Below are 27358 nucleotides of genomic sequence, written 5' to 3'. Positions count from 1 at the left end.
CGCTTTCAGTGATTTTTAAAAAATTCTGCCCACCCCTATCATGAATGTTTTTTTTTTTGCCACCACAAATGATTTTGACTACAAAAATTTAATTGAATCATTCATGCACTTGACCAGATAAAATATTAATGTATATGGGTATTTGTGGCCATGCCAATTGAATAATGTACTATATAAATTTATTACCATCACAATAAAATAAGTTGAAATCAACTGATAGGGTTGGCTCCAACAAAAAGAGCTAGCCTCTCAAAACGTTACGAGTTAAGGTTTGAATCACCGTTACAAAAGTTGCTCATATTTAGCACATAACAGTGTTTCAAATAAAATTGTCTCTCATAAAATAATAGCTATGTGTAACAAAAAGAAATTAAAATCAGTAATACTTAAAACTTGTTTGCATAAGAAGTATGATAAATTAATAGTAACTTATCATTGGGACTATTAACAGTTAACAGTGAAATTGATTTAGGGGGACAAAAAATTGATTATAGTGTTGAAAATTGAATGCTGTTGTAGCAAGTCTGCAAGTGGACAATAATTCTCCAACTTTGAAGGATCGACTAAATTTAGCACTTCTTAGAATTGGTTATTGCCTTTCACTCATCCTGGTCAAATTTATTATCCTTTATTAGCAGAATTTCAATATCTCCAACGTCACAATTTATTTTGCTTTTAAAAGCTACATATTTATTTCTGGATGGTCTCCACTCCTCAAAGTACAATTTAACCGCAACCTATTGTATTCAACATTTTTTCGTCATTTTGTTTTTATTTTTGAATTATTTATTTAATTTCAATGTTAACGTTAAATTGTTAGTATTAATTTTCCTTCTCGAGCTCGTTTTATTAATTTTTCTTGGGCAATATATATTATGGCATGAAAAACCGTAAGATATTTAGATTCACAAATATATTTCAGGTCTCAGGAGCATGGACAGACTGCTCATTTTTCATCTCTATTCACATCTGAACAGCCTTTCCCTTGCATTTGAATGTGATTTGGTTTTCTCTCTGCGATTTCTGGATTTGATTGCCGTGTGATCGATTTGAATCTTCGCGTTTCTGATTCTAGGGTTTCTTTTGGATCACATCCCTCGTGATTCGTCGATTGATCATTCAAAGCTTTGGGAAGGCTCTAGGGTTTCTGGGTTGGCAGATCCGTGTTTGGTTTGGTTCCTGAGGAACCATTTCTGCAACAATTCAACATGTTTTGGCGGATGACTGGGTTGTCCACAGCATCTCCTGTGAGTCTCTATGCTTAAGTTTGGAGCCCCATCTCTTATTTTCCCTTCATTATCATGTTTATATTTGATATGTTGCGGAGGCTGTCCTTGCTGGATGCGTGTTATTAGGTGGCCGGGTTTGTTTGTTGAGCACGGAGTTTTATGTCTTATTCTACGCATTGATTTTCTTTTTGGGTCCCGCGAAATGTGAGACGGGAAGGAACTTTTACTTCAGCCGTTTCGTTTGGAGGGCCCAAAGATGCTACAATCACCTTGACTGATTCGAATTGAGTGCTATGATATGTTGTTCACTCTACCAGGCATATCGTCATTGTCTCAATTTTCTGTTGATTTCAGTGTTATAGTTGTGAATAAACAAAGTTAGACTTCCTGGACTATTATGAGAATCAACACATATAGCAACATTTCAATGGGTCACATGAATTAAATTTTGCTATTATACTATTTCAATTCTAATTTTGAATTTCACAAACAAAGAGAGGAAACAAAAAGAAGCCACGACTTTGAATACTGGGTTATGGATGCTTATGTGTTGCTTGACTTACAATTTCAACTTTGTTTTTTTGGGTTTCATTTGGTTGATAGTCAACATATTCATTGCATTTCCTTCTTTTTATGTGAATCACTTGATGTATTATGTTAGGTATTGATGTATTATTAGTCACAGGTGGCATCTTGTATGCTGACATTTGATTTAGTAGGAGATAAACTGAATTTATCCAAGTATTTTTAACATATTACTTCCGGTCTTTAATATAAAAGCTAGTTGACTGATTTGAGTAAATTAAAGAAGTTTATTAAATTAGTTATTTGTAACAAATATGAGTTAAATTTCCTAGAATACTCTTGCTAATTATGTATATGAGCTAGAATTATCATTTGATAAAATTTTTAATGTGTGTAACTATTACAAGAATTATTTTGAAACAAATGGATAAATATGAAGGACAAAATGGATTGGGCTCTTATATTTAGAACCAAATTGAAAGTCAAATTAACTCTTATATTAATGACCGAAGGTAATATTTAAAATAGGGTTAAGGTGAAAATTTGTCTCGAAAGTTTTCACTCAAAAGCAATGTTGCCCAGTGGTAACTAAATAAAAAACCTAGCGGATATTTTAAACTGTGGAGTTAACCTGGTTTTGTGCCAAACCAGTAGGGTTAAATTGTAATTTGAACTTCTATTGTTGGACGCTATTGGATTGTGTTAATTTAATTAAAATTGTTATGTATTTGGATACCTGTTGGTGTAGGGATTTCATCTGCTCTGTTTTGTGTATTTAATTTCAGGTGGAGACGATTTTGGATAAAGACAATTTCACTTTAGAAGAACTGCTTGATGAGGATGAGATTATTCAAGAATGCAAAGCTTTGAATAGTCGCCTTATAAATTTGTAATGCTCTTGCCATGCCTACTGCTAGCATAATACCCTATTTGTTTGTGTAGCTTTTCTTAGCAGAATTTGTAGTATTTTTAATCGCCTCATCTATTTCTTAGAGGTATATATTCCAATATAGCCCAACGAGGTGGTGAACAAGAATGCTGTTAGCATATTTCAACAACTGATATCTATGCTTATATATTTTGACTTCATGGAGATGAGATTTCCAAGGAGGCTGTTTGGTATACTTTAGCGATACCTTCTTAATAGAAGAAGTTTAGGTTCAGTTTCTCAAATTGATAAGTTGAATGTTGTGAACGAGTTCTCCAGTTCTATTATTCCGAAGTCCTAATAGGGAAAAAGCTATTTCTTTTTGGTGATAAAAATCCTGCTTCTTTAGAAGAAATATGGGTAATAACTATACAAATTTTCTTCTACAGGCTTAACTTTGATCCAATCAACTGTGAATTATCTTTTCTAGGGGTTTATTTATGTTTTTCATTAGCTCGGATGGTAATATCATTGATCTTTTTAGGCTGAACTAGATGTGTGCCTCCTATGCACTGCGTGGAGCCTGAAGAATTAGCCGCACTATTTAGGATTTATGAATAATATTTGCTTCTTATAGATTTTATAATATATATTGATTGATATTGATTTATTGATGTTGATTTTCCCATTTGGATATCCTGCAATTGTGGTGTTTTGGTATCATGTGTTTGGCAGTTTGAGTAACTTGTTTTTATAATCAAATGGTTAGCTAATGAGGTTTGGCATTGTCTATTGCAGTTTGCGTGGAAGAGCACAGGTTGAACAGTTGTTACGATACATTGTTGAAGAGGCTCCTGATGATGCTGAAAAGAAACGAACTTTTAAGTAAGTTGATGAAAATGAACATGTTTCTATGTTTCTGGTTGGGGAGCTTGTGTAGTGACTACATGTTCTTACTGCTATCTGTAACAGGTTTCCTTTTATTGCTTGTGAGATTTTTACCTGTGAAGTTGACATCATACTCAAAACACTTGTAGAGGACGAGGAAGTGAGAAATCAGATCCCAATAGCTCTTTTGTCTTAAAATATATTTGGAAAAGCTTTTATTGCTGACTGTATTGCTTCTTGGCAGTTAATGAATTTGTTGTTCTCCTTTTTGGATCCAAAGCCGTCGCATAGTAACCTACTGGCTGGGTATTTTAGCAAGGTGCTGATATCTTGAAACATTCCATCGCAAGTCTTTTCTTCCCCTATATATTTGATTATTTTCTTTATTTCCTTCTAATTACTGTGGCCTTATGTATATAGTGTTCTTATGGTGCTAGGTTGTTGGATGTCTGTTGTTACGCAAGACAGCTCCTTTCATGCAATATTTACAAGTAAGTTCTTTATTGTTATTATACAATAAGTTTTTTGTACCATGAGATACTATGATCAGGTTGGCCTATTATCTAATGAACCTTAATAGACAAGGCCTTTTTCAGAAGATCCAACCAGGGAGGCAGTGCAAGAGATCGATGTGAGGAGATTGCTACATTAGTGTTTTTGGGTCTTGGGCACCAGAACGTGTCTTAACTGAACTTAAAAGTTTGATCTTTCCCCCCCACTCTAGCACAGCCAGTGGCTTTGCTTTTAACTGAATTTATTGTGACTTGTGAGTTTAAAGTGTAACAATGATCAACTGTCTTTGACCTGAAATTTCAATAGAACTTACGAAAGCTAGGATTATAAAGGCAAACTCTGACGTTGTTAAGTTCTATACAGTTGCTCACGACCTGTTCTATATACGGGGATGGGGATAAGGATGAAGAATAAGGCTAATCTAGTATCAAATGACTCGCTATAAATAATGTTTAGTCATGCTTTCTTTAATTTCAATTTCCTGTTGGCTGATATGTTCTCCTTCTATCCAGGCACATCAAGATATTGTAAAGAAGCTAGTTGACTTGATTGGAATTACATCTATCATGGAGGTTTGTTGCTTTATATCTGACGCTGGTGCACGTGATATGGCTGGAATTAATCAATATTTTAACTGTTGACTATGATATACACTCACTGGTTGCTGAAGTCAACTTATCTGTATTGTGTGACACAGGGTTTCCATATATGTATCTTTTCCGTAATTTCTGTTCTGTTCTCTTCCGTTAAACAGGTTTTGATACGCTTGATTGGTGCTGATGAACATATGTATGTAAATCATGGGGATGCAATGCAGTGGATTGAAGACACTGACGTGCTTGAGATGATTGTGGACAAGTTCAGTTCTTCTGTAAGTAATATCAATTTCTAAAAATCTATGTTATGTGAACTTGACCTGGGTCTATGTTAATCCGGTCCATATTTATAGGTGTTTTTTGTGTGTGGATGGGTTGATTGCATGTGGTGCTGTTAGTTCATGCATCAATGAGAGCCAAGGGAAAAACTCAACTAGTAACTAAAGCTCAAACATTTCATTGTTTAATGTCATAACAAGGAAAACAGATTGTTCCTTGCTGTCATAACGGTGGCAGTGTAGAGGAACAGCAGGTGTAAACTGTTTAAATTTTACATGGATGGCCTAGATTTACCTATATTCTAAATTTTTGACATATAATATAATGTTTATCTTGAAAGAATCAGGACACAGAGTGAACAATGTTTTAATTGTAAGCTATTAAACAATGATTATTACAAATAAAAAATTAAAAATTAAAAATTGTTAAAGCTGGATGGTCTAAATTTACTGCTATTTTTGCTGTAGCAACACTTTTTTTACCATGGCAAAGTATCATGTCTCAGGTTATACTGCAAGGATGTGAAATGATCTATTTATAGGCAATCTAAGCCAAACTTAATTGTACTGATTACTGAATTCTAAATGGCATATGAAGCCCCCGCCTGGCTTAGAATGCCAAGCCCCTGCCTTCAGTCCAAGGGAGATATCAGGTTCGAAAACAATAAATTGCTTTAAATTTTCAAGAAAAGACAGTGAATGACTTCTGATAATGGTTGGTCTCATGGGAGCATGATTAAATAAAGGCTAGACTTTTACGCAGTTCCTTGCACGATAAATTCTGACTGATAGAAAAAGATAGGAATTAGGGGAAAAAAATCTTTATTAGAATGTGAAACAGGACGTAAAATCCGTATTCTAGTGAAGTCTATCTGGTGCTTATATATGACATATAAATAACTGCTCATAACTGCCAACATATGACTAACTTATATGAATGACATTGCATTGCATGGACTCCTAAGCACATGACAAATTAAATAATTGGAAATTCATTACAATTACACTTAAACGTTGAAAACTCAAAGACAAAGCTATTCCTCCCTCATGAGAACACGGGGAATAATTCTTCCTACTGTATGTGAGGTTATCGTGTCTAAGGGGAATTCTATCATTGTATCCTTACTATCAAAGTTATTACAATCAAAACATGACAGGCCTATGGTTATTTGATGATAACATGGCAGGTGTATGGTTTGATCGGGAAATCACAGGGTTTATATGAAAAAACCATACACTTGTCATGTTATTTATTACTGAAAAATTTGCCAACAAGAATATGGGGAATGGCATGTAAGTCATGTCGCAACTAATAATTGTGCAAGGAAAATGTATCTACATCGAACCTTCTCTTTTCCAAGAGTATAACAACTGAATAGCAGATGTTTGGGTTTTCATTCTTCTTATACTAACACTGACCGTTTGTTTGTCTTCTACAGGATTCTCCAGAAGTGCATGCTAATGCAGCTGAAACACTCTGTGCTATAACAAGATTTGCTCCACCCGGGTTTTCTGCTAAAGTCTGCAGCCCTAGGTAGGAATCTTCCTTTCCAAATCTTGCTGCTTGTGGTTGTTAGTGCTGTTCTAATTTATGTAACTTCAGGTCATATATTCTTTTCTTCTAATCTTCTTTATATGTATATATATTTCTTAATATGTCTCTTATTTGCAGTTTTATCGGAAGATTGTTTCAGCATGCTTTAGAAGACTCTCGGCCAAAGTCTGTTCTTGTTAATTCTCTTTCCATATGCATTTCTTTGTTGGACCCGAAAAGGCATACTTTTGGGGGATATCATTCATACAACCGCCAAATGACTAATGGGCCCACAGTAACTGCAAATCCTGAGGCTGTTGAAGGCATGTTAGAAAGCCTAGGTAAGGCTGCTCTATTTTACCATGATTTCACCTAACTTTATCTAATAAAAGTTGGCACAGCTCTTTGGGTTGCGAAACTGTATTGGTGATGGCAATTTAGTGTGCATGTCATGTAGCTCCTTTAACTAAACTGCGAAGCTCTCTAAACCAATCTAAAATTATGCCAACCAAACTTACAGTGTGCTCCAGCTATCCAAGTGACCTTTTATTTTCAGTTTTTATTTTTACTTTTTTAGAATGTAGGATCAATTAGGTAATCATTTAATAATTTAAACAAATCTAACTTATCAGGTCATTTAGCTATACTTTGTGAATATCCCCTCTGGTCCTATTTATAAGTTTCAAATTTGGAAGGGGTGTGATTCATTTTATAAACTTGATTTGGTTTTGTCTTAACATTTAAATTTTTTTTTTCAATTTTATCCTTAATTATTTTTTCTCTTTTCTTTGTCATACTCTCTTTTATCACATCTTCTTATACATTGTCATTCATCCTTTTTTATTATAAGGACATATTTGAAAACAAAAATATATTTCTAACCTATTTATTCCTTTTAACTAATTTTAACTGACTTTTCGTTATATGCAAATTAGTTATTTAAAGCTTATAATAAGGACCAGAGGGATTACTTATTATTTACTATTACTGACAAATAATTATTATATAATCTGTGTTATGTCTTTTGCAAATATATTTTGCTGTACATATACCTTGTATTCTTGAAAATTGCCATATCTCACCTGTATCATACCAGTGACCATAGCTATGCCATATACCTCCTTTGGAAGCAAAAAACCTATGCCAGACAGAAGTGGCTACTCTTGGTGTCAAAGAGTTAGAACAATGTATCATGAATATAGGAGACATGTATGTTGTTGGGCCTACAAGTCTTCGACATTAAATTTAATCCTGTAGTGTCTTGATGTACAGAGTGATGGCGTAACCTTTGGTGGGGTTTAGACTTGTAGCTATTTTACATCTCCTTATGCTCTATATTTTGTTGCATAACAATATCATGTCTCTTGTAATAATGCGTTCTCTGTTCTGTATTTATTCCTGACAGCTTGTATGTTCAAACAAAAGTATGCTTATGAGGTTCTTATTCTGCAGGTGGTTTACTTAAGCTTTTAGACATTTCTTCTTCAGAAAGTCTCTTGGTAACTACTTATGGCAACTTACAGCCACCACTTGGGAAACACCGGTTAAAGGTATGCTAATTACTTGGAATTGTTGTAGTCTAGAATATGTCCTTTGGATTGCAGATGAGTACAGCTGAAAAAGAAAAGGCCACATTGGTGATTCCCTGTTATTAATTGAGTTTTGAACACGTTATTTGTTACCATAATGTGACTTGTGAAAGCAATTACCTTATGTTCTGTTTGTTGTAAAGCTGAGGCTTTATCAAAGTGTTTAATTGAGGACTTCTTCCTTCGCACCTTTTATGAGAAAGAGTAGCCCTTGAAGTTTCTGTTTAGAGTTCATCTCATGGGGTTGTAGTAGGGAATTTTTTGATCTATTGCTGTGTCCTTTTGCCTTGTGTACTTTTTTTTATTGTTAGTTATTACCCCTTCTTTGTACTCCTTGTAATTTTTCTAGTAACATCAAATATAATTTTGCATTGATAGTCATGCACATGCTTGTTCAGATAGTAGAATTTATATCAGTATTATTAAGTGTTGGTGGTGAAACTGCTGAGAAGAAATTGATTCATCTTGGAGCAGTACAAAAAATTCTTGACTTGTTCTTTGCGTAAGTCTAGCAACTCTGTTTTCATTCCATAGTCAGTTGCTCCCCTGCCTTAATGCACTGTTTAAATGTTGTAGGTACCCATACAATAACTTTCTGCATCACCATGTAGAAAGCATAATAATATCAAGCTTGGAGAGCAAGAATTTTGCTCTTACTGAACATCTTGTTCGTGAGTGTGATATTGTTGGGAAAATACTTCACGCAGAGAAGCATTTCACTCTGGAAGCTGATAATAATAAGGTTTATCTCTAGATTTCATATCTTTATGAATGGATTTGTATTTTTTTCTCCATAATTTTTTGACACTATTCCATCTAATCTTTCTGGCGAAATAAATATGTTAATGTTCTGATCTGTTGATCAATTTGCTCCACAGCCAACAATGCCTTCTGGGGGTAAACCACCACCCAGGATTGGATGTATTGGGCACTTAACCCGTATATCTAACAAACTTGTCCTGGTTGGGAAGGGCAACAGTGAGATTCAGGCACATCTGCAGGTACGATACTATTTATTTCCATTTTTATTGGAAAATTTCTGATTGATTGAACTTCTAATGCTATACTGTCCACTGTCTTTTGATTTGCTGCCTCTTCTTTCCGGCTAGTGATTACCTCCTCTTTCTGTGGTGGTTGAGCCCAAATTCAATGTTGAAAGGCAGCAACATAATTGTTTACTTTATTTGCAAATGTTTGTTGTTGACAGGAAAATAGTGAATGGACAGATTGGTATATGAATGTTCTAACACAGAGAAATGCTATTGAAAATGTCTATCAATGGGCGTGTGGGTATGTTTTCTTTTTTCACTGGATTGCGATCTCATTAGTTTCTCAATTTTTTTTGTCTCAATTATTATGCTTTTAATTTGATCTGTATGTTTATATTTGGGCTTATGTCTATGACATTCTCCTTTCTCTGTGCTTTTATTTGTCTCCTGTCTTTGAGACACGCTTCTAATTATGCTAATTGATTGTTACAGGAGACCAACGTCATTGCATGACAGGACTAGGGATAGTGATGAGGATGACTATCAGGACCGGGACTATGATGTTGCGGCATTAGCAAATAACTTGAGCCAGGCTTTCCGTTATGGCATTTATAATAATGAAGACATTGAAGAGGTATTGCTTTGTTCTTTTCAGGCAGCACAAGTCCATCTGCTGCTGCCTCTGCATTTATTTTGTAGTTGCTTTTAACTAGTTATGATATAGAAGTATACAGGAGGTAGAGCGAGCTTCAACTGGACAGGCACTGACTGTCTTATTGTTGGTCTGATGTACAGTAAGGGATCTTATAAAGGCTTTAAAGTAATTTCCTCTTCAATAACCAGAAATAGACAAGTTAAATACAAAGGTGCATTTTATGGAGTGTCATAGTCTTCCAGATAAATAAGCAATGTTTGAAGTTTGAACCACCATTTATCAGAGCCTAAGACTTGGTAGCGATGCAGCTTCCCTGGTACTTAAATTTGTTATTTACTATAATCCAAATGAAAAATATATATTAAAATTGTTACTTACCGTAATCCAAATCGATATATTTAAGTCAAACGAAATGGCTCAGTTTTTGGTTCAAGAAGACCTTAAATAATGCAACATGGTGGTCTGCAACTAGCTATAATGGAGTTAAAACACGCAGTTTTACTTTTGTCTTTGGAAATTGCCTTATTTAAAGTTTCTTTTATAGAACTCTGCTGCTTGCCTGCAATTGTTTGATACTAGCTGTCACAGTTGTGAAATGCCTAATGTCTTTACTCAGTAGTTTATGCTTTTGATGATATCAAAACTTTCTTTACCTAGTAGTATGCCTAGTCAGGGGTTATATTATTGCCTCCTCCGTGGTCCCCTTCCCCAGATCCTCCTTACAATAGATTGTAACAGAGCTAAAGTGGGTTTCTGCTTGTCCGATCTAGCCCTATGGGATTTTGTGCAAGGTAGAGTATTAGAGCCTTTCCTTGACAAGTTGCCATGAGTTGAGGCAGTCCTTGGCAATAACAAATACTTAACGCTTCAACTAAAATTTTGTTCAACAAGCAGCCAATCTATGCTTGGTGCACTTTTCACTTCAGGGGCAAGTGTGATCAGACCAACCATTTTTGTGGTCTTGTTTACGTTCATAATGCCTAGCCCCTGGGCATCATTGTATAGTAGATCAATTTATTATAGAATTTCTTGGTTGTAACAAGTTCCTGATGTAGGTCTTTTTTTATTATTTTGCCATTGGTTTGATGTCATGTTATTGTTTCATGATCTTGACCTCTTTACATGTGTTTTAGGCTCATGGCTCTCTTGAGCGAGATGATGAGGTATGATTTAATTCTCTAATCTTCCTAAATCTCAGTCGTGCCATTTATCCATGATGTATTCATTTGGCGCCTGTTTAACTTTAGAAGATGTACTATTATTTGAGCTAAATACTCTGTTTCGCCAGTTAGGAGTTTTTTATCCTGAGGTTTGCATTATTATTTTATTGTGTTTTTGAAGTTTCAATTCATTAACAAATTATAAAAAGCTGCTGATGTATTTATTTTGTAGGATGTCTATTTTGACGATGAATCTGCTGAAGTTGTTATATCTTCTTTGCGGTTGGGAGATGACCATGAAAGGTAAGCGGCACTGGCAGGCCTTCTCGGGTCTTTCCTGTATCATTAGTTCACAACGTAACTAAAAATGACGTCGTGTAATTTATGGGAGTTGCTTCTTGCGTCTGTAATGAAACTTGTTTTGTATTGTCTTTTGATATATGCCTCAATTTTTCCTGGCACATGCAGTGGCTCTCTCTTTACAAATTCCAACTGGTTTGCTTTTGAGGATGATGGAGTTGCCAATGAACGGTCAATTGGTTCCCTTGCTTCTCCTTCGCCTAATGCTGAGGATACTGGAGTAATTAGTGGCAGTGGAGATGATAATGTCATTGTTGGTGATGATGAGGATTTGGCTGACACTGCAACATCATCTCCAGAACCGGGACCTAAATCAGAACATGGTGAAACTGACAAACCAGTTGAATGGGTGGAATGGAGAGAATCTTCGGATGCCAATGACTCTGCTGAGCTTCCCAATGGAGAACTTAAGGACCAGTCGGGCAGTAATGATTCCAATATAGCCGAAACGTCTCCGTCAGCCAGTGCTACATCAACAAAGGATGTGGCGGATGAACCATTAGCATCGCCCAATGAGAACTCAAGTGAGGAAATCTTCCTGCCGGCAGAAACAGAAATTGGAACTAACAGTTCATCCGCACCCATGGATGTGGAATTAACCAAAGTTGAGGGAGGTAGTAAAAAGGATGTTACAGATGACAAAGGGGATGAAAAAACGAATTGCTAATGTAAATGCTTGTGAGTCATCGCGAGGGGCTAACTGGGCAACATTAACAAAGGTGGGGAGATGAAATCTGAGTTTTACTAGGCAACAGTATTTAGAACCTCTGAACATCTATGGAGCTTTTTCTCAGAAGGAATATTGATTCTTTATGGGACCCACCAGCAAATTGAGGCTCGCGCATCTGTTGAAGCATGAACTATGGTGTTTCATGAGTCTTTTAGCTCATGCTGTTAGGCGCTACTGAATTTTTCACGTGTTTATATCAATAGTCCAATTAGGACGACACTGAATTTTTACCCTTTTTTTTTTTCATATGGATAACTGTTAATATATTTATGGTCTAAAACACAGTTCAGCTATGAAAATGAGTTCCTTGGCTGATAAAGGTTCATAAACTCATTCAAGAGGATATGATCTTCGTTGGAAGTGAGGTATCTTGCTCGGATCATATGAATCAAGTTCAAGTTATTGGAATGGCATGGCACCCAGTCTAGATGCGATTGGGGGTGCATGTAATTGAGTTCTTGGAGGAATAAAATTTCTGATAATACCTCTAGTGCTCCGAAATTTAATTGTTCAAGCTTTTTGTTTGTTTGTTGTAGGCCTGTTTCCCAGATCAATTTAGATTTGGGCTTTGTAGCCTTGAACGTGTCCGGACTGTTGGAATCAGAATTCGCATATAGAATCTGTTTAAAATAGTTTGAGTAGTTTTTCTGTCATGATATATAAAATATGAAGTATGTGAAAAAAATTGTCCCAAACTTGTCCTTGAAATACGTTTATAAATGTTTTTGAAAACTATCCCGACATGTTCAGAGGCAAGCCTCGTTTGAAACTTGTATTGGCTACGTCACAATTTATGCTTCGCCATATGACTGCAAATTCTAGGAATAACTGACAGAATATTGGGAGTTTTCTCTTCTGAGATTAATACCTGGTCGTTTTTATTAAAAAGAACATGGCGCACAGTGCAAAGTTGACCCTGGAAGCTGGAGATTTGCCATTGACTCAAGCAGCAGTAGGCTCCTAAGATGATCAGGCACGCCATCAGGAATAATGTTTGAAACAATAACCGGATGTGTTTCTTTCCTTCGAATCAGACACTATCACAAATTCGCTTTACCGGTGAACCATTTGATAGCTAGTTCAAGCAATATCACTAAAATGTAAAAAAATTTATTACGAATCCACTTGTAACTGAGAACAAATTTGACCACGCAAAACTAACCGGTATAAATCAATGATCCAATAATTTATCAAATAGTCTTGAAATATTTCATTCTGATTGCATGTTTGTTATTTTTCAGTTTTGACTAGGACTACCACATAAATAATTTTGCTATACCTTCTAAAAGCTCCAATTTTATGATCCTTCATCCAGTGAAAATAAAATATAGAAAATAGCTATATGCATTCGGCCAAATACAATTAATAATAAATAGAGTTCCCAAAAACTTGGCTGCTTTTCCCCTCCATCACAGCCAAGCCATAGGTATGACAAATAATGCAATTAGGATCAGCGACATATCATTGAGGTCAATGTTGCATTTCTTCTAAGTCAAAATTGTGAGGGGTTACAGACTATAGTCCTCATTGGCTCATGATATCTTCAGGGGATGAATGAAAATACCATTTCGAGCTTCTCGGATTCGACCCCACTTTCCCAGACGAGGTTCCTGCAAGCAAGGGGCAGATCTCACAATGCTAGGAGAGTAAATTGCCATAATATAATTAAAGAACATCATAAACCTGGATACAAGGAAATCTCCACAAAATAAAGCAGCAGGGGACTACTTACAAGAGACGAGCTATCAATATTAAAATCGCAAATCAATTGAACTAATGTCCCATAAATAGAAGAATCAGATTATAATAAAAATATATTCTTATCCAGGTACATGTCAAATTCAAGAGTCACGTTAACAAAAGAGGAGCCTCCTTCAAATCAGACAGTAGGAGCTTGTCACTTGGCTTCTCTTTAGAACTCAACCCAAGTGAAAATAGTTGGGGCCCATAAAAGAAAAAATCCTAACCGAAAATAAGCAAAACTAAGATATCTTTGCAGGGACCAAAATATATTCCAAGGGCTTTATATATATCAGCTTATTGAATAAGAAAGCACGTTATCAGAATTGGAGCAAAACTTCACCTGCCCAACTCCAGCAATCAGGAATTCTGCTGATTTTGAAAAAGCCAAGGAATTCACAAATCCAACCTGCATTGCAAGAAGGCAAAACAAAATCATGTTGGTTTAAAGAATTGCATATCATACTTTATCACAAACCCGCATCTGATAATATTGGTGAACAGCTAACGCTTTTTCAAATTACAATGAATTTCACCGATATAATTAGTTGATTACCTACGAATTCCAAGTGAGGACTTGTAAAATCTAGAGAAGAGTAGGTTTCTATAAGCTGAATCCTCCAATATTCTAACAATGATCATGTGAGTGGTAAAGATATTTACCATTCAATTTACGAGTCTCACCCAACATCTTAATAAAACCAAAAATATTTACCATTCAAGTTAGAGAGAGTAAGAGGGGCAACAATTTTGTTGCTATTCCTTTTCCTTACCACTGGGACATCATACAGAGGTTTAACATCCTTTCTCTCACTTTCAACAGCCCAAAATCGAACAGAACCATTACCGGCACCAGATGCTGCAAGGTCACTGTTCCTACAAACAGTGACTGCACCAACCCATGACAAAGCTGATGAAGAATGATGATTCAGAGGTTTGTGGTAACCGTTTTCTGCAGATTGAAGATGATGCTACAACTTTAATATACTAAATGAAGACTTTGTAACAATTACAAATTCACATTCAACTTACGAAGCAGAAAGCATGTCCTATCCTCTGTCATGGATAAGCATAACATTTTAAAAGTGTCAACAGACGCAAGACCATTGTCCATCAAATAAATGATATAACATCTCTAGGAAAAGAAAATGGTAGAGGAATTCTTTTATAGACACATTACAAAGAAATTCTTCCAATAAATTAACACAGAAAAAGAATTCACAAAACCACAGATATTTTGTGACAATGACTTGTAAGAAATATCCATAAATCTATCAATCTATCATCTATCAATAACATTAAATCTATAGGAAGCTACAATATTCACAAGTCATGAGCAGTGCAGCTTATTTCAGACTCCATGTGAAACACCTACAAACTTGTGTTAATAGAAAAGGGATCATACCTAGGTCACCATTGGGGATTCTTCCATTATCCTTCGGTTCAGATTCAGCCTCCTTTGTCACTAAAGCATGAGCATTTCTCACAATGTAAACAGGCTTCTTTCGCATTACACTCCAAAATTCAATGCTTCCATCATCCGTTCCAGACAGGAATTCATCATTATTAACAAAACAACAGGATTCTAAAGACGATGCCGAAGCACGAAAAACTAATCGTGACTCTTCATGAACCTATATTCCAAAGAAGAAACAACTAATTTAAGGAGCAACATACAGCTGAAAAATAAGGATATAAACCCCTAAAAAAACAAAAAGAAAAGAAGTCTAAAAGCCCACCCTCAGCTAATCAGAAAACTGCACCTCAATCACTAGATAATTTCCACACATATGGATAAGATTTGTAGGAGAATGTAGGAAACATGTACCAGAACAGATGATTCATCACCAAATTATTCCACAGTAAATGCAAAGAAATGTCTCATCCAATTCGTTATAAGAACTTGTTCTGTATCCTTTTCTGTCTTTGCATTTTCTTTTTTCAAGACAGAGGCTTTGAATCAAAGTATCAAAAAATGGAGAAGAAACGGAATTTACAGCCTCCGGGGAAATCATGTCAAAGCTTAAAGGTAAATTTAAATACAAAGTTTTAAGTTCCAATATTAAACAAGATGCACGTTGAATAATACCAGGTTACCTTAAACAACTGCATGCTACGATCTCGTCCAGCTGTTAGCACCCTTTCTTTTCGTAAGCAATCAATAGTCAATACTTCACTTTGGTGGCCAAACAAAGTATTCATATAAGTTCTGTCTTCAGCATTCCAAATCTTAACCATTCGATCAAATGAACCAGAAAAAAGTTCTGAAGTTCCTTGCCTAAAAGTTAGACATGAAACAGGGCCATTATGACCTTGAAAAGCCTGTAAAAGACATAATTAAGAGCTAAGAATAGAAATTAACATGGGTAGTCAAAAGTGAAAAGCACTAAAACCCTAGAATGCCTGAGGCTAAAAATGCACATGTCCTGGGAATGCAAGAAGCAAAAATATATGCTAAATATGCACTATAAAATTCATGATATATTTTCTAAAGTTCTTTGTTGAGCAATACATATCGTTCTATAGTAACATGAGATATGATTTTACTTAAAGCATAAGTTACCAGACAAGCAGCAAATTTCAAATTTGAAATTTCCCTCACATGTGGACCATTTAAACGATCGACATAAAGGGGGGAAAAATACTTCCAACGCAGAAACAGCTATTATGGTTGTCCAAACATTCATATAATATAAGAAAAGCCAGTTACTTTATCCAATTGTAGACACTTGAGCAGCTGATATTTTTAGCTTAAACCTAGACAAGTAGACAATGAACACATGATAATCTAGAAAGAACAAAGTGCCACCTGAACATGCTCTCTTGTACGTGTATCCCATAGATGAACATGGCGGTCGAGGCCTCCAGTTGCCAAATACCGACCATCAGAGCTCGCAGCCAATGCTAATACATGTTTACTATGGTTTCGAGCCCGTCCTTGTGGTTCTTTCATCCCATGAGACCTCAATACTTCATCACTAGGCCATTGATACTTTTCACTTTTCCCACTATTTACATCCCAGTGCATGATAGTCCCATCCTTTGAAGCTGAAAAGCCCTTCGTGTCATCCTCCGATAGAGCCACAGCAGTAACAGGCTGCCTGTGCTTCACTAACAGGCGGAATTCTCCACTCGTTCCTTGTTTCACTCTACAATAAATTCATGAAAACTATAAGCCAAACAAGTCCCTAGGTTAATGCAATCATAAATAGATGAGATGCATGTTTCTATTTCCATTTACCATCACGTTTTAAGCCCACCTCCGGTCGACAACAATAAGTTTTTATGTTTTATAGCAGCAAAAGAAGATACGGTAACCAGCGACATTAGGCAAAGAACTTAAACTCCCTCCCCAATAAAAACGATTAAAAAAAATGCAGAAATCAAGAGTGACGAATTAATCCCCAACAAGATGCAATTGCTACACTACAACGTTTTCTGAAATAAAGCATCACCTGGATGCTAATGCCCTCCGAACCCGCCCGCTCTCTTCTTGCTGCTCCTGTATCAACTTCTGGGCTACGAGGGAGTCTTTTTCGCCTTCCTTTTCATCATCGTTATCACTCTCTTCTCCATCGGCTTTCCTATCTTCCTTATCTTTCCGAGCAATATCTCGATACATTCTCAAATAATCCTCCGCAATTCTCTTCCTTGCTTCAGCCTCAGTTTCTTCTTCCATTTCAGCCCCATGAGCTTCCCCTTCCCCATCGGCACCACCACCAAAGAAGTCATCTTCCTCTTCATCGCTTTCTATCTCACCGTCATCAACTTGGTCATCAACTTTCCGTCGCTTTCTCGATTCATCGCCAAAGAAAGGATCATTATTGGATGAGAAACTTTTACCCTTCCTTCCACTTTTCTTCCTAATATTCTTACTCCCCATAATGGAATGCTAAGAGGTCAGTTACTCCACGAAGAAAATGGCAGGGCGGGGTTTACGCAGAAGGCAGCTAGGGTTTAAGCCTTGAGTTTGCGAGTGCGGGGTTTACAGTCATGAACAGGGGGGCGGAGGCGCTCTGGAACACCGTGAGCGGCAATATTTATACCACGGATGTTTGCAGTGTTATTTATATACCATGTTTGATGCAGACAAAAAAAATCTTAAAATTTAACAATTTTTAATTTTATTTTTATTTAATATATATTATATTTTATATAAATAAAATCAACACAATATAAATCAAGTGTACAATTGTATATTTATGTAAAAAAATTTCTTTCAGTATCTTGAAAATAAAATTAAAAAAATGTTTTCTTTTTCTGCTTTATAAACAAGACTAGAATTTTTTTTTCTTAAGAAAATGATATAAAAAGAAGTCGAAAGGCACTTAAAAGTTTAAAATCTCATGGGAGAAAAGAGTACCTAATTTGATATTTTTTATTAGATTTAAAAAGAAAAACAACCAAATTTATTATTGTCAGTATATTTTTTGTCACCAGCTGTTTAATACTTATTATTGTTAGTTTACAACTTCTTAATAAACTTTTTGATATAAGGGTTTTTTGTTATTTAAGTACATTTATAAAAAAAACCCAATCATATATCGCTTTCTTAAAGATTTGTGTCGGAATTGGAATATAAAATTTTTTAACATCTTTTTAGGAAAAACGGCAAATAAAAACCCTCAACATGTGAAATTGTGATTTGAGATCCTCAATTTGGAAAATAGCAAATAAAGATTAAAGACCCAATCTTATATTACAAATATAAAATCTTAGTGAAATGTCTAAAATGCCTTTCAGCTAAATTATGATTTGGTCTACTAAAATTGTTGTTTGTTAAAGTGAACTTGTTATTTTTCATAGTCAACTTGTCATATGACTGAAGGGTATTTCAGACATTTTATCAAGATTTCATATTTACAATATAGGACTAGGTCTTTATTTGCTATTTTCCCATCTTTTTATGTCATTTTCCTTTTTTTTTTTTGTATTACAGAGATTAAATGTAATAAAAAAATAAAAAAATATTTCTTAAGTTTTTATTTAAAATCATAATCCTATGTTTTTTTTTTATACCAGCAATAATCCTATGTTATTATATGTGGTGGCGCTCTTTTCCTTTAAACAAGTTTTAATTGGGAGGGCACTCGCTGGCCGGAAATATTATTGGTAGCATTTACTAGGCATTGTATCCAGTTGACACTGTCAATTTAATATTGCTTTTTCTTTTGGGGCTAAAGACATATATTTTTATATTAAAAGCAATCTATTTAAAACAACATTAGGTACTAAATGTGACATATCTCCTCATAAGAATTTGAACCTTACTTTATCATATCATAAAGACTCGTTCAGTTGATGTTTAACATTAATACTCCCTCGATTTGGCTTTTATCTTATATCTTATATCAAATTAATAATGAGTTCTGTAATTGAATTGGGTGGTTCCATAGGGGTTTTAAGTTTTTAACACTATGCTAAAATGCTGTAAATTAATTTTGATAATTAAGTATAATGAGATTTATTGCTATAATTTTTAATTAATGTGAACTTTTAAAAAAAAATTTGTCCATTTCTCAGGTAAATTAGATTAGATTAATTTGTGATCTTGAAAATTAATCTTTACTTTTCTTTTGCCATCGAAAATTAATGCTCAGAATCATTAAAATTGATATGGTAGTAATTACTAATTTCAACAATTATTGTGAATATTTTTATAATAAAACAGTGAGAAAATACTGATGTCAAATTGTTTGTATTTTTCGATCCAATCGGTTGGCAGCATATTATTTCAACCATAAATTGCAGTAAGATATCAATGCCTCCGATGCTTAAATAAGAGTTAATTAATTAATGTGAGTAAACTAAAAAAATTTGTTAAATTATTTATTTGTAATAAATAAATATTATCTTTTTTAGAATGTTCTTGCTAATTATATTTATTTGCTAGAACTACCATCTAATAGACTCTTTAACATGTAAAATTACTATAAGGACTATTTTAAAAAAAACAGATAAATGAGAAAGACAAAATAAATTAGTGTATATTTAAAATAAACTTAAAAATCAAACTAACTTTAGCATTAGGTTGTGCCCTTGTGCTTTTGTAATGAAACATAACATGACTTTCTTCTTCCCCATCGGGCATACATGGCTTATCGGTTTAAAAGAATAGTTGGGATTAAAAAAAGAACTATGCATGTGAATACCTAAACAAACACTAATTACTCTTTTGGATTTATACAAAAATTAAGAAAATTACTTAAATAAGTTATTTATATAAAAAAAAATGTACATTGGCTAGTTAAGCCAGAGCAACGGAATACGCGTTAAAAATTACTTAAATGGGCATGGTCATAAATCATAACCTCATAGGCGAGACAAATTTATTAGGTCCAACCTTAGGCTGAGGTTACCCCTCTGTGGCCCCCCACAACAAAGCGCCTCACTAATGTGGAATCATCAAGAACTTCAGGCTTTTACCACCCCCCCCCCAAAAAAAAAAAAAAAGAACTTCAGCGAACCCAATTAGCCCTCATCCTCAGTAAGCTGGCCCAAGACCAGCCCATCTCCTTTGCTGTCCTCAAACAGGACAGTAATAGAAGAGCATCAAATATTCCCAATACTTGGCTAATTCCTCACATGAATTTACCAATCATTCACTGATACAAAATCACATGTAGTATAAAGAAGTATCTCAATCACCATCAAATTAATGATATAATGTACAGTTTATATGCATAAATTCTACAACCTAGATGCTTAGCACTATAAAGACAACTTTCCCATCGATAAATTATTGAATGACACTGTAATTATAGTAGGTATAAACACAATACAGTCCAAGACTCACCAATCAATACCCAGTTCTCTTGATAGAAAGAGCTTATCAATGTATTGGATCAAAGGTACTGATGCCGTTACATAATTTTGCATTTGGACCTTCGCTGATGACTCTGAACCAAGGAAAGAAAAGGCATCATAAATAACTTTACTAAGACAAAAAAATTGAATAACATAGAATTCATATTAAGATGTGGAAGCATTCTGATTGAAAGCGAACCAATTGACATTTCGGAGGATTCCAGAAGAAGGTAAGTTCATCTTGCTGTGTGTCCCTAAAGTTTTAGGTTACTTGGTAGTTCCGTGTAACTACTTTAGTTTAAAGTCTTTCTAGAACAGTGATTGACCATTCTGGGTTCTCTCCCATCAACAATGCACATCATTTTATACCGTAATTGGTATTTAAGCACCTAGTAGCTGTTATGGATATACAAGCAAAGTCTCAGGGTAAAAATGCGCACTTTAACAAGGATGTCTCCCCTTGCAAACCATAAAAATTTAGCAGATCAAAACTAGGGTAGGAAGCCCAAAATTTATTGTCAAACCAAAAACAAATAACTGCTAATTGATCTTCCCTCTAACTCTATTTCCTTCTGTTCCCCTTTTCACTGCCAATCGGTCATTAAAGTCCTCTTAATGGATTCAAATAACTAATGTGCATGCAAACTTTAACCTACACTTACCATCCTCATGGAGTTTTCGCAGGAGTTGTTGCTTTGTAGGAAGGGCGTACATCCCAGCAGCAACAGCCTTCCTGATAACCCAACCATGATGGGGAGCAAATACCTCTGCGTAAGCCTTGGAAGCTGGATCCTTGAGAGAATTCCCACTGCCGAAAGACATGCAGATACTAAGCTTATATTCACTACTTAATGGAACTTGGTTCTTCCAAATGCGCCTCTCAAAATAGTTATCCACCGAAAAGGTACCCTTCACTTGTCCACCAAAGAGGTACCCCTCAGTTTTAAAAAAACAAATTAATTTTAAAAAAAAGCCTCAGGATAAGCTGAGGGTTTATTCCGTCTGGAAATTCAAAATTTCCTTTAGCAATCAGACAATTTTTAAGAAGCCAGAGATTTCAGCATCTTGAAAAAATGGTTTTTTTAGTAACAAAATAGTTCTGTCAAAAATTATCCAGACCAAAAAAAGGCCAGCACCAAAGGAGTAAAAAGCAGAAAGTTTCCCAAAAAACATTTTAAATTTAGCAGAAGAACCTCAAGCCAGATAAAAATAACACTCATGAGTTCATAACTATGTCAAAAATTTCTTTTTTTTCCATGGTCAAATTACTTTTCCAACTTGTTGCACAAATTCACTTGTTCCTACAAACTTATGGACACGATGGATTATTAACATGTAAAACTCATCATCATTTAGCATCACATGATCAGATGGTAAAGACTGATATGCATACTCTGTCATTAGGATCTGCTCAAAAAGCACCCTGACCATGTCGAGTCCACGTTTTACTCTAAGAAGATTTCTTGTATGGCTACCTGCTTTTCTCACAGTATTAGCTTGTACGTCCCGATCAATCATGGATGGTAAGGTCTGAATAGACTTTGATGCCTCAACTAGATCATCAACCTGTTAATATCAAACAATATAACCAATGACATAAAACAGATAAATAAAAATTATACCAAGCTAATTTGGAATTATGCTGGAACAATAGTTTTAGAAGAGCAAATCTTTATAGCGACCACATGGAAGCTTTAAAACTTGACCATGCAGAATAATGCAGTGCCCCGCCTTTAAGGTGGATGGATTATCGATATTTAAATTTAATCATGGTCAACGAAGATTATGGATATTAGGAATCTTATTGGGAAATCGCTATTAATCATATAGAGAGGCTAATCAATGTGGCAATTGGTTGGCACATGGACTTCACAGAAGCATTTCTGATGCATCTCTATTAATCATCTAAACTGATGTGTCCAGAAGGGTGCAATGGTTATCTCGAAGTTTACATCCAAAGAGCAGATTCTCAATCAGGAAGTCACGTGTTATATTATACTGAGTTTCTTTGATAACTGAAATCCAAGTCAACTTTACAAAAACCCACGAGTCCATTGTAATCCAGAGCTCAATGCACTCACCAAGATGGTAACAGGAAACCCAACTCACGTTTTTACCAATCTCAAAGCAGCATCTAATCAATTTCCACTGACCACCACCTTATATTTGCAACAAAGTCAATCAAAATAATTCAGGGAACAGAATGAGTCTTAAAGGATAGGATTACCTTGGCAACGTAATCCATCTCGGCAAACTTGAAGGCGATGCCCAAGCAACCAAAGAGAGGAGAGACCAGAGAAGAGGCCCGAGAGAAAGAAGCAACCTCGACATCAGAACTTTGGGAATTGACAATGTCTGCGAGCTCTTTGAACGCGTCCGAGATTTTTCTCAGAGGCTTGGCATCGGGCGAGGTATCTGCCATCGAACCGGAAAGATCTTCGACTGTCTTTGGCAGCCTTCTGCTTCTTTGCGTCGGCCTCGGTCTCTGGAAAGTGGAAACTTATTCTTAGCTGTAAATGGACGCTAATGGGTAACGGCGAGTTGGCGACAGGCGTTCAAACAATACAAAAATGAGAGGGCTTCATGGGTGGGCCTTATATTTCACTGTTCAAAACCATGGGAATAAGGAAAATGAGCTCTGTAGGCTGGGCCTTATGCATCTTCCTGACGTTTTATTATTGGACACGTTTTTAAATTTATTATTTTCTCTGTTAATTTTATTATTTCAATTTAGAACATTAAATTTTATTTTTTATTTTAATTTAATCTCTTAATTTTCAAGAATTGCTTTGTTTTCCCTCTAGGATCATTAAATTAAAATGCTTGACAAAAAAGACTTTGCGTGGGTCTTTTGTGAATTAAATGTAAGAGAAGACATGGATACATAGCTTTTTATATATATAACTCATTTTATAATGTAAATGACACTGCAAAATAATTCTTACATTTAAAACTGCATTTTCTTATTAAATCAAAATGAATGAATTTTAGAGTATTAATAGTATTAAGAACTAGGATTAGTTATATAAAGAAATTCACATGTTTTGATTTGATTGGAAACAAACACCTTGAATGTGCAAGGTCAAGTGTATGAGTTTTTCTCTTAAAGGTATTGACATCCCGTTCGTAGAAAATATATCGATATCATGCTAATTTTTTTGTCAACAAAAATAACATTCATTTACTTCTGTAAGTTAAAGCATTATGCTGAATGTTGGTTTAAAAAAAAAAAGATTTTGTATAAAGAGTGAAATTAAAATTTAGAATTAAAAGTATATTTAAGTACATGCCAAATAAAAATTTTAAGGGTGAAAATATATGAAAGTTGCATCCCCGGGGGGGAAGAAAAAGAGAAACGAGAAAGTGAAGAATTTGAATTGTTTTGGCAGATGAAATAAGTTGGGCATGGCCCAAATTTACATAGCCGGGAGACTCATTCAAGCCCCAACATAACGTACAAGCATGCCAAACAATGTAGTTCAAAAATAATTGAAAGAAGATGAATGAAGCACGTTCCAATTAATCTGAAAATTTCAGAATCCACACTCCTAGTTGAGTCGCAACACTATCAGACTCAACAACACAACCTAACTCTCACAGATCCAAGAGATGCTCTAAAAAATCTCTAATCCTGAACCAAACTCATTCTTTAACAAATAACCATATACACAGATTAATTACTCTGATCAGAATAAATACACGTATATATATATATATATATATACCCAAAACAAAAAGAACCAAAAAAAAAAAACCACAGTGAGTTGAGGATTCAGCTCTGCTCGGCTCAGATTCAACTTGCCTTGATTGATCTAAAGCGGCAGCTAACTCAAAGTCCCCAACTCATTTAAGAATTGCAGTCTCATTTTCTGGAATCAATTGTGATTGGTTAGCAGCCTGAGGACAAAGTAGAGAGTGTGGTGGCAGATGAAGTTCTGGGCGAAGGAGACGCATGCTTCAACACCACAGTAGGCAAAATGCTGGTTTTTCTTCTTTCTTCCTCTTTTATCAACTCTCCTCCAAACAACTCCAACTTGTCCCCATTTGTGTTATCCACCACTCTCTTCCCCTTGAACAGAACCGATTCCACACTCTTCTGGGCCAACATTTCCTCCGAAGCTGCCACCAGATCCGACGTCGTTCTGCCCGACCCGCCCTCTGCCTTCTTTGCCATCACCCCGTTTGACTGGATGCGCACATAATTGCCTCTGCTACACTCCACAAATGCCATCGATACAGCTTGATCAACCTGCAGATTTTTTTTTAAAATAAATCCCGTTAGCAATTATTACACTACCAACCTCTTGTGCATTATAAAATGCAAAAAAAAAAAAAATCAAATGCTGTGTGTGTGTGGAAGGATTAGGTGACACATTGATGAGCCATTACTCTAACCACCACCTCTTTATTTGTTGCATAATAATCATCTTTTCATTTCTCACTTTAAAAGTCCGGCGGATTTCGACTTTTATGTGAAATAAGAATTTAAAAGAAGAAGCTTTTACGCAGTAATTCATAGAATTAAAGGGATTAATGCTGTTAATAATTATTCCACATTTGACCGTCATAAATTACGCGAAAAAGTGAAATATGCTAGACTTTATACTTTTGTGAATTGACTGAGTGTGAAACAGTAGGACAAAAAAAAACTCGGTGAAAAACACTTACCATATCGGAAGCTCCTTCTCCGGCGATCCTAACGAAGCCGGATGTGGACAATTTGGGTTCGACGGTGTTAAACTCGGACTCTCCGTTGCCCAGAGAGAGAACCAAGAGATCGGAGACGCTGTTACAAAACGGAAACTCGTGCTTATTGTTCAAAACGTGGGTGATGGCGGCGGCCGTTGGATTGTTCATCGCTATTCCTCCATCGACGGCCACGATCTTCGTCCTCCCGTCCATGGACTTCATCTCCACTGGGCCGACCGAAACGGGATCAGCTGACGTGGCAACGCAAACGTCCCTCATCTTGAAATCATAGCCGTCCAATTCCAGAGCGTCGGCGCGGGAAAACAGGAACGGGGCGCGAGTGATGAGGTCGTAGCAGGGGATCAAAACCGGCTTCAACGTGTCCTTCAACGTGCTCTCACCGAAAATCTTACGGAACAGCTTCTCGACTTTCGACGCCGACGACGACGCGCGAATTACTCGCCGGAAAATCCCCGGCTTAGAACGGAAAATCTTGCGCCGGTTATCGACCAAGAACTTCAGCGCTTCCTCGGCGGAGAACATCGGAAACCCGTCTCTCCCGCGAGTGAACAACAGAGCCGCGAGAACGCCTCCGACGCCAGACCCCGCAACGACGTCGAAATAGGCAGCGATGTGGGCGTTGGGGTTTCCGGATTTGCGGCGGAGGCAGGCTTCAAGGTGAACCAAAGACTTGGCAGCGAGGATGCCGTCGGTGGCGCCGGTCCCATCAATGCAGAGAATTCTGACCTTACCATCGTTGTGTTTGGCTGATTTCGCGTCTTCTGGGGAAATCTGAGCAGAGTTGGCAACGACGGTCTTGGAATTCTTGGGCTCGTTGTAGCCGAAGAGGAACTTGTTCTCCAATATAGAGAAGATTTCGTAGGTGAGCTTGTCGACTTCGAAGGTAGAGTCAATGTTAGAAAGTGCCGCCATTTCTGCAATTTTTCAGTTCGGAGATAGAGAAGTTAGAGAGAAAAAGGGAGATTGAAATTTGAGGGTGAAGCGACTGTGATGGGAATTTGCGTTGAAGAGGAGAAAGAAGGAAGCGTGGATGAAAGAAAAAGGAGACGAGGGTGGTGTGTATATATAGCGAGGGAAGGAAAATAAGAAGGCAGCGAGAATGATAGTGATTGCGATCATCCACGAACATTCCTAAGGACGGAGGTGTGGTGATTAAGAAAAAATTACACATCTAGACCCGGAATTCTTTTTCAGCAAAACTCATGATTATCTTAAAAACTAAAAATTTAAAATTTTATCTTTAAATTGACTAACATCTCATCTCACAAAATTTTATAATAATTTCTGGCTTTGAGGGGCAGCAATTGAAGTTCCGTTTTGACATGGTTTTTTTTCTCTATAGTTATGGGCCCTTGATTGTGATTTTTCAAAAATCATTATGCACACGACTGTTTTATAATTTTAGATGTTGGCTCAATTTTTATAATGACGGCGTGGAGGGGATGTTTGGGAAGTTGAGGGGTGGGGGGGAATTAATTTAAGTTAAGGAGACATGAGATGCAAGAAAATTGCGTTGATGCAGGGGGGAAAATTAAAGGGCTAAATTCTAAAAAGCAAGGATGGACCAACTTTATTTCAAGCATATGAATTTAAATTTTGCGTGGTGGGAATAGTTCTTATTTTAGTACTTTTACATATTGTACTTTCCTCTTTTTTTTTCAGCTATCCAGTCCCTTTATTCGTATATACTTTATGGCGAGAATGCATGTTTTAAAATGTAGTGGAGGGAAGGCTATTCTTGACTAATGACCAGTGTTTTGTATTGTTTTCTTTTATTGTTCTAAGTATTTATTTATTCATTTCACACTTCATATTGAAGCAAGACAGTGCATAGCTATATAGTTTTATGCTTTAATTTCTAATGAGTTGCTCTTCAATATGCGTTGATTGAGGAAATTAATTAACATTGCTTAGATATTAGGTAGTTTGAGTTCTATATCAGTTTTGTCCACTTAGGAACCTATTGAGCTGAAATCCAAAATACTTCTCCCGTCCTAAATATATTAATGTATATAAAGATCTTATATTTAAAATTAGAAAAGTACAAATGAAATGACACACCAGGGATGGGAAAAAAAAACGAAAAAGAGACAGCGGAGATTTCAACGGCTAAGTCGTACTGATTTTTTTTTTTTTGGGTGTGGATGGTATGGATTGAGTTGAGGAAGAAGGAAGCAAAGCGGGGGA

The 27358-nt window shown here is 35.9% G+C and overlaps 4 protein-coding genes across 5 annotated transcripts; 1 reads left to right on the top strand and 3 right to left on the bottom strand.

Annotated features, from left to right (window-relative positions):
• Positions 1 to 984: 984 nt before the first annotated feature.
• LOC114718251 (serine/threonine-protein phosphatase 6 regulatory subunit 3) lies at positions 985 to 12415 on the top strand. 2 transcript variants are annotated; one of them, XM_028903522.1, is made up of 19 exons: positions 985 to 1247; positions 2540 to 2643; positions 3421 to 3507; positions 3595 to 3670; positions 3755 to 3829; positions 3948 to 4001; positions 4536 to 4595; positions 4778 to 4894; positions 6337 to 6431; positions 6570 to 6772; positions 7884 to 7981; positions 8419 to 8522; positions 8597 to 8762; positions 8899 to 9021; positions 9228 to 9310; positions 9502 to 9643; positions 10798 to 10827; positions 11057 to 11127; positions 11293 to 12415. In XM_028903522.1, exons 1-19 carry the CDS (start codon positions 1209 to 1211, stop codon positions 11849 to 11851), a joined length of 2286 nt encoding a protein of 761 aa, XP_028759355.1. In that variant the 5' UTR covers positions 985 to 1208; the 3' UTR covers positions 11852 to 12415. The 2 variants fall into 2 exon arrangements, with proteins under 2 accessions (XP_028759355.1, XP_028759354.1); XM_028903521.1 differs by having other exon boundaries at positions 8896 to 9021.
• Positions 12416 to 13100: 685 nt separating this feature from the next.
• Positions 13101 to 17649, bottom strand: LOC114718252 (U3 snoRNP-associated protein-like EMB2271). The gene is made up of 7 exons (XM_028903523.1): positions 17110 to 17649; positions 16464 to 16803; positions 15752 to 15976; positions 15060 to 15288; positions 14428 to 14606; positions 13998 to 14063; positions 13101 to 13524 (listed from the first exon to the last, which is right to left on the bottom strand). The coding sequence occupies exons 1-7, from the start codon at positions 17535 to 17537 to the stop codon at positions 13447 to 13449; spliced, it is 1545 nt and encodes a 514-aa protein (XP_028759356.1). The 5' UTR covers positions 17538 to 17649; the 3' UTR covers positions 13101 to 13446.
• Positions 17650 to 20223: 2574 nt separating this feature from the next.
• Positions 20224 to 22981, bottom strand: LOC114718254 (accelerated cell death 11). The gene is made up of 4 exons (XM_028903525.1): positions 22689 to 22981; positions 21855 to 22027; positions 21124 to 21269; positions 20224 to 20553 (listed from the first exon to the last, which is right to left on the bottom strand). Exons 1-4 carry the CDS (start codon positions 22881 to 22883, stop codon positions 20447 to 20449), a joined length of 621 nt encoding a protein of 206 aa, XP_028759358.1. The 5' UTR covers positions 22884 to 22981; the 3' UTR covers positions 20224 to 20446.
• A 969-nt stretch (positions 22982 to 23950) lies between these two features.
• LOC114718253 (patatin-like protein 6) lies at positions 23951 to 26272 on the bottom strand. The gene is made up of 2 exons (XM_028903524.1): positions 25130 to 26272; positions 23951 to 24710 (listed from the first exon to the last, which is right to left on the bottom strand). The coding sequence occupies exons 1-2, from the start codon at positions 26081 to 26083 to the stop codon at positions 24351 to 24353; spliced, it is 1314 nt and encodes a 437-aa protein (XP_028759357.1). The 5' UTR covers positions 26084 to 26272; the 3' UTR covers positions 23951 to 24350.
• Positions 26273 to 27358: the final 1086 nt, after the last annotated feature.

The sequence above is a fragment of the Neltuma alba genome, unplaced genomic scaffold (assembly GCF_004799145.2).
Source record: "Neltuma alba isolate B1F8T4 unplaced genomic scaffold, ASM479914v2 tig00011822_pilon, whole genome shotgun sequence".
Classification (NCBI taxonomy): Eukaryota; Viridiplantae; Streptophyta; class Magnoliopsida; order Fabales; family Fabaceae; genus Neltuma; species Neltuma alba.
The sequence above is the reverse complement of the archived record's forward strand: the minus strand, read 5'-3'. Positions and strand labels throughout refer to the sequence as shown.

Bases quoted from the DNA above. Each gene is read 5' to 3' on its own strand.
- LOC114718251 (XM_028903521.1), top strand. From the start codon at position 1,209: ATGTTTTGGCGGATGACTGGGTTGTCCACAGCATCTCCT. The intron at 2,644-3,420 runs GTAATGCTCTTG...TGTCTATTGCAG, and splicing joins AATAGTCGCCTTATAAATTT to TTTGCGTGGAAGAGCACAGG. The intron at 9,022-9,227 runs GTACGATACTAT...TGTTGTTGACAG, and splicing joins AGATTCAGGCACATCTGCAG to GAAAATAGTGAATGGACAGA.
- LOC114718252 (XM_028903523.1), bottom strand. From the start codon at position 17,537: ATGGGGAGTAAGAATATTAGGAAGAAAAGTGGAAGGAAGGGTAAAAGT. The intron at 15,977-16,463 runs GTGGCACTTTGT...TGTCTTTTACAG, and splicing joins GTACAAGAGAGCATGTTCAG to GCTTTTCAAGGTCATAATGG. The intron at 14,607-15,059 runs GTATGATCCCTT...TTCAATCTGCAG, and splicing joins AATCCCCAATGGTGACCTAG to AAAACGGTTACCACAAACCT.
- LOC114718254 (XM_028903525.1), bottom strand. From the start codon at position 22,883: ATGGCAGATACCTCGCCCGATGCCAAGCCTCTGAGAAAAATCTCGGAC. The intron at 22,028-22,688 runs GTAATCCTATCC...TGATATTAACAG, and splicing joins AGATGGATTACGTTGCCAAG to GTTGATGATCTAGTTGAGGC. The intron at 20,554-21,123 runs GTAAGTGTAGGT...TCCTTGGTTCAG, and splicing joins GCGAAAACTCCATGAGGATG to AGTCATCAGCGAAGGTCCAA.
- LOC114718253 (XM_028903524.1), bottom strand. From the start codon at position 26,083: ATGGCGGCACTTTCTAACATTGACTCTACCTTCGAAGTCGACAAGCTC. The intron at 24,711-25,129 runs GTAAGTGTTTTT...AAAAATCTGCAG, and splicing joins GAGAAGGAGCTTCCGATATG to GTTGATCAAGCTGTATCGAT.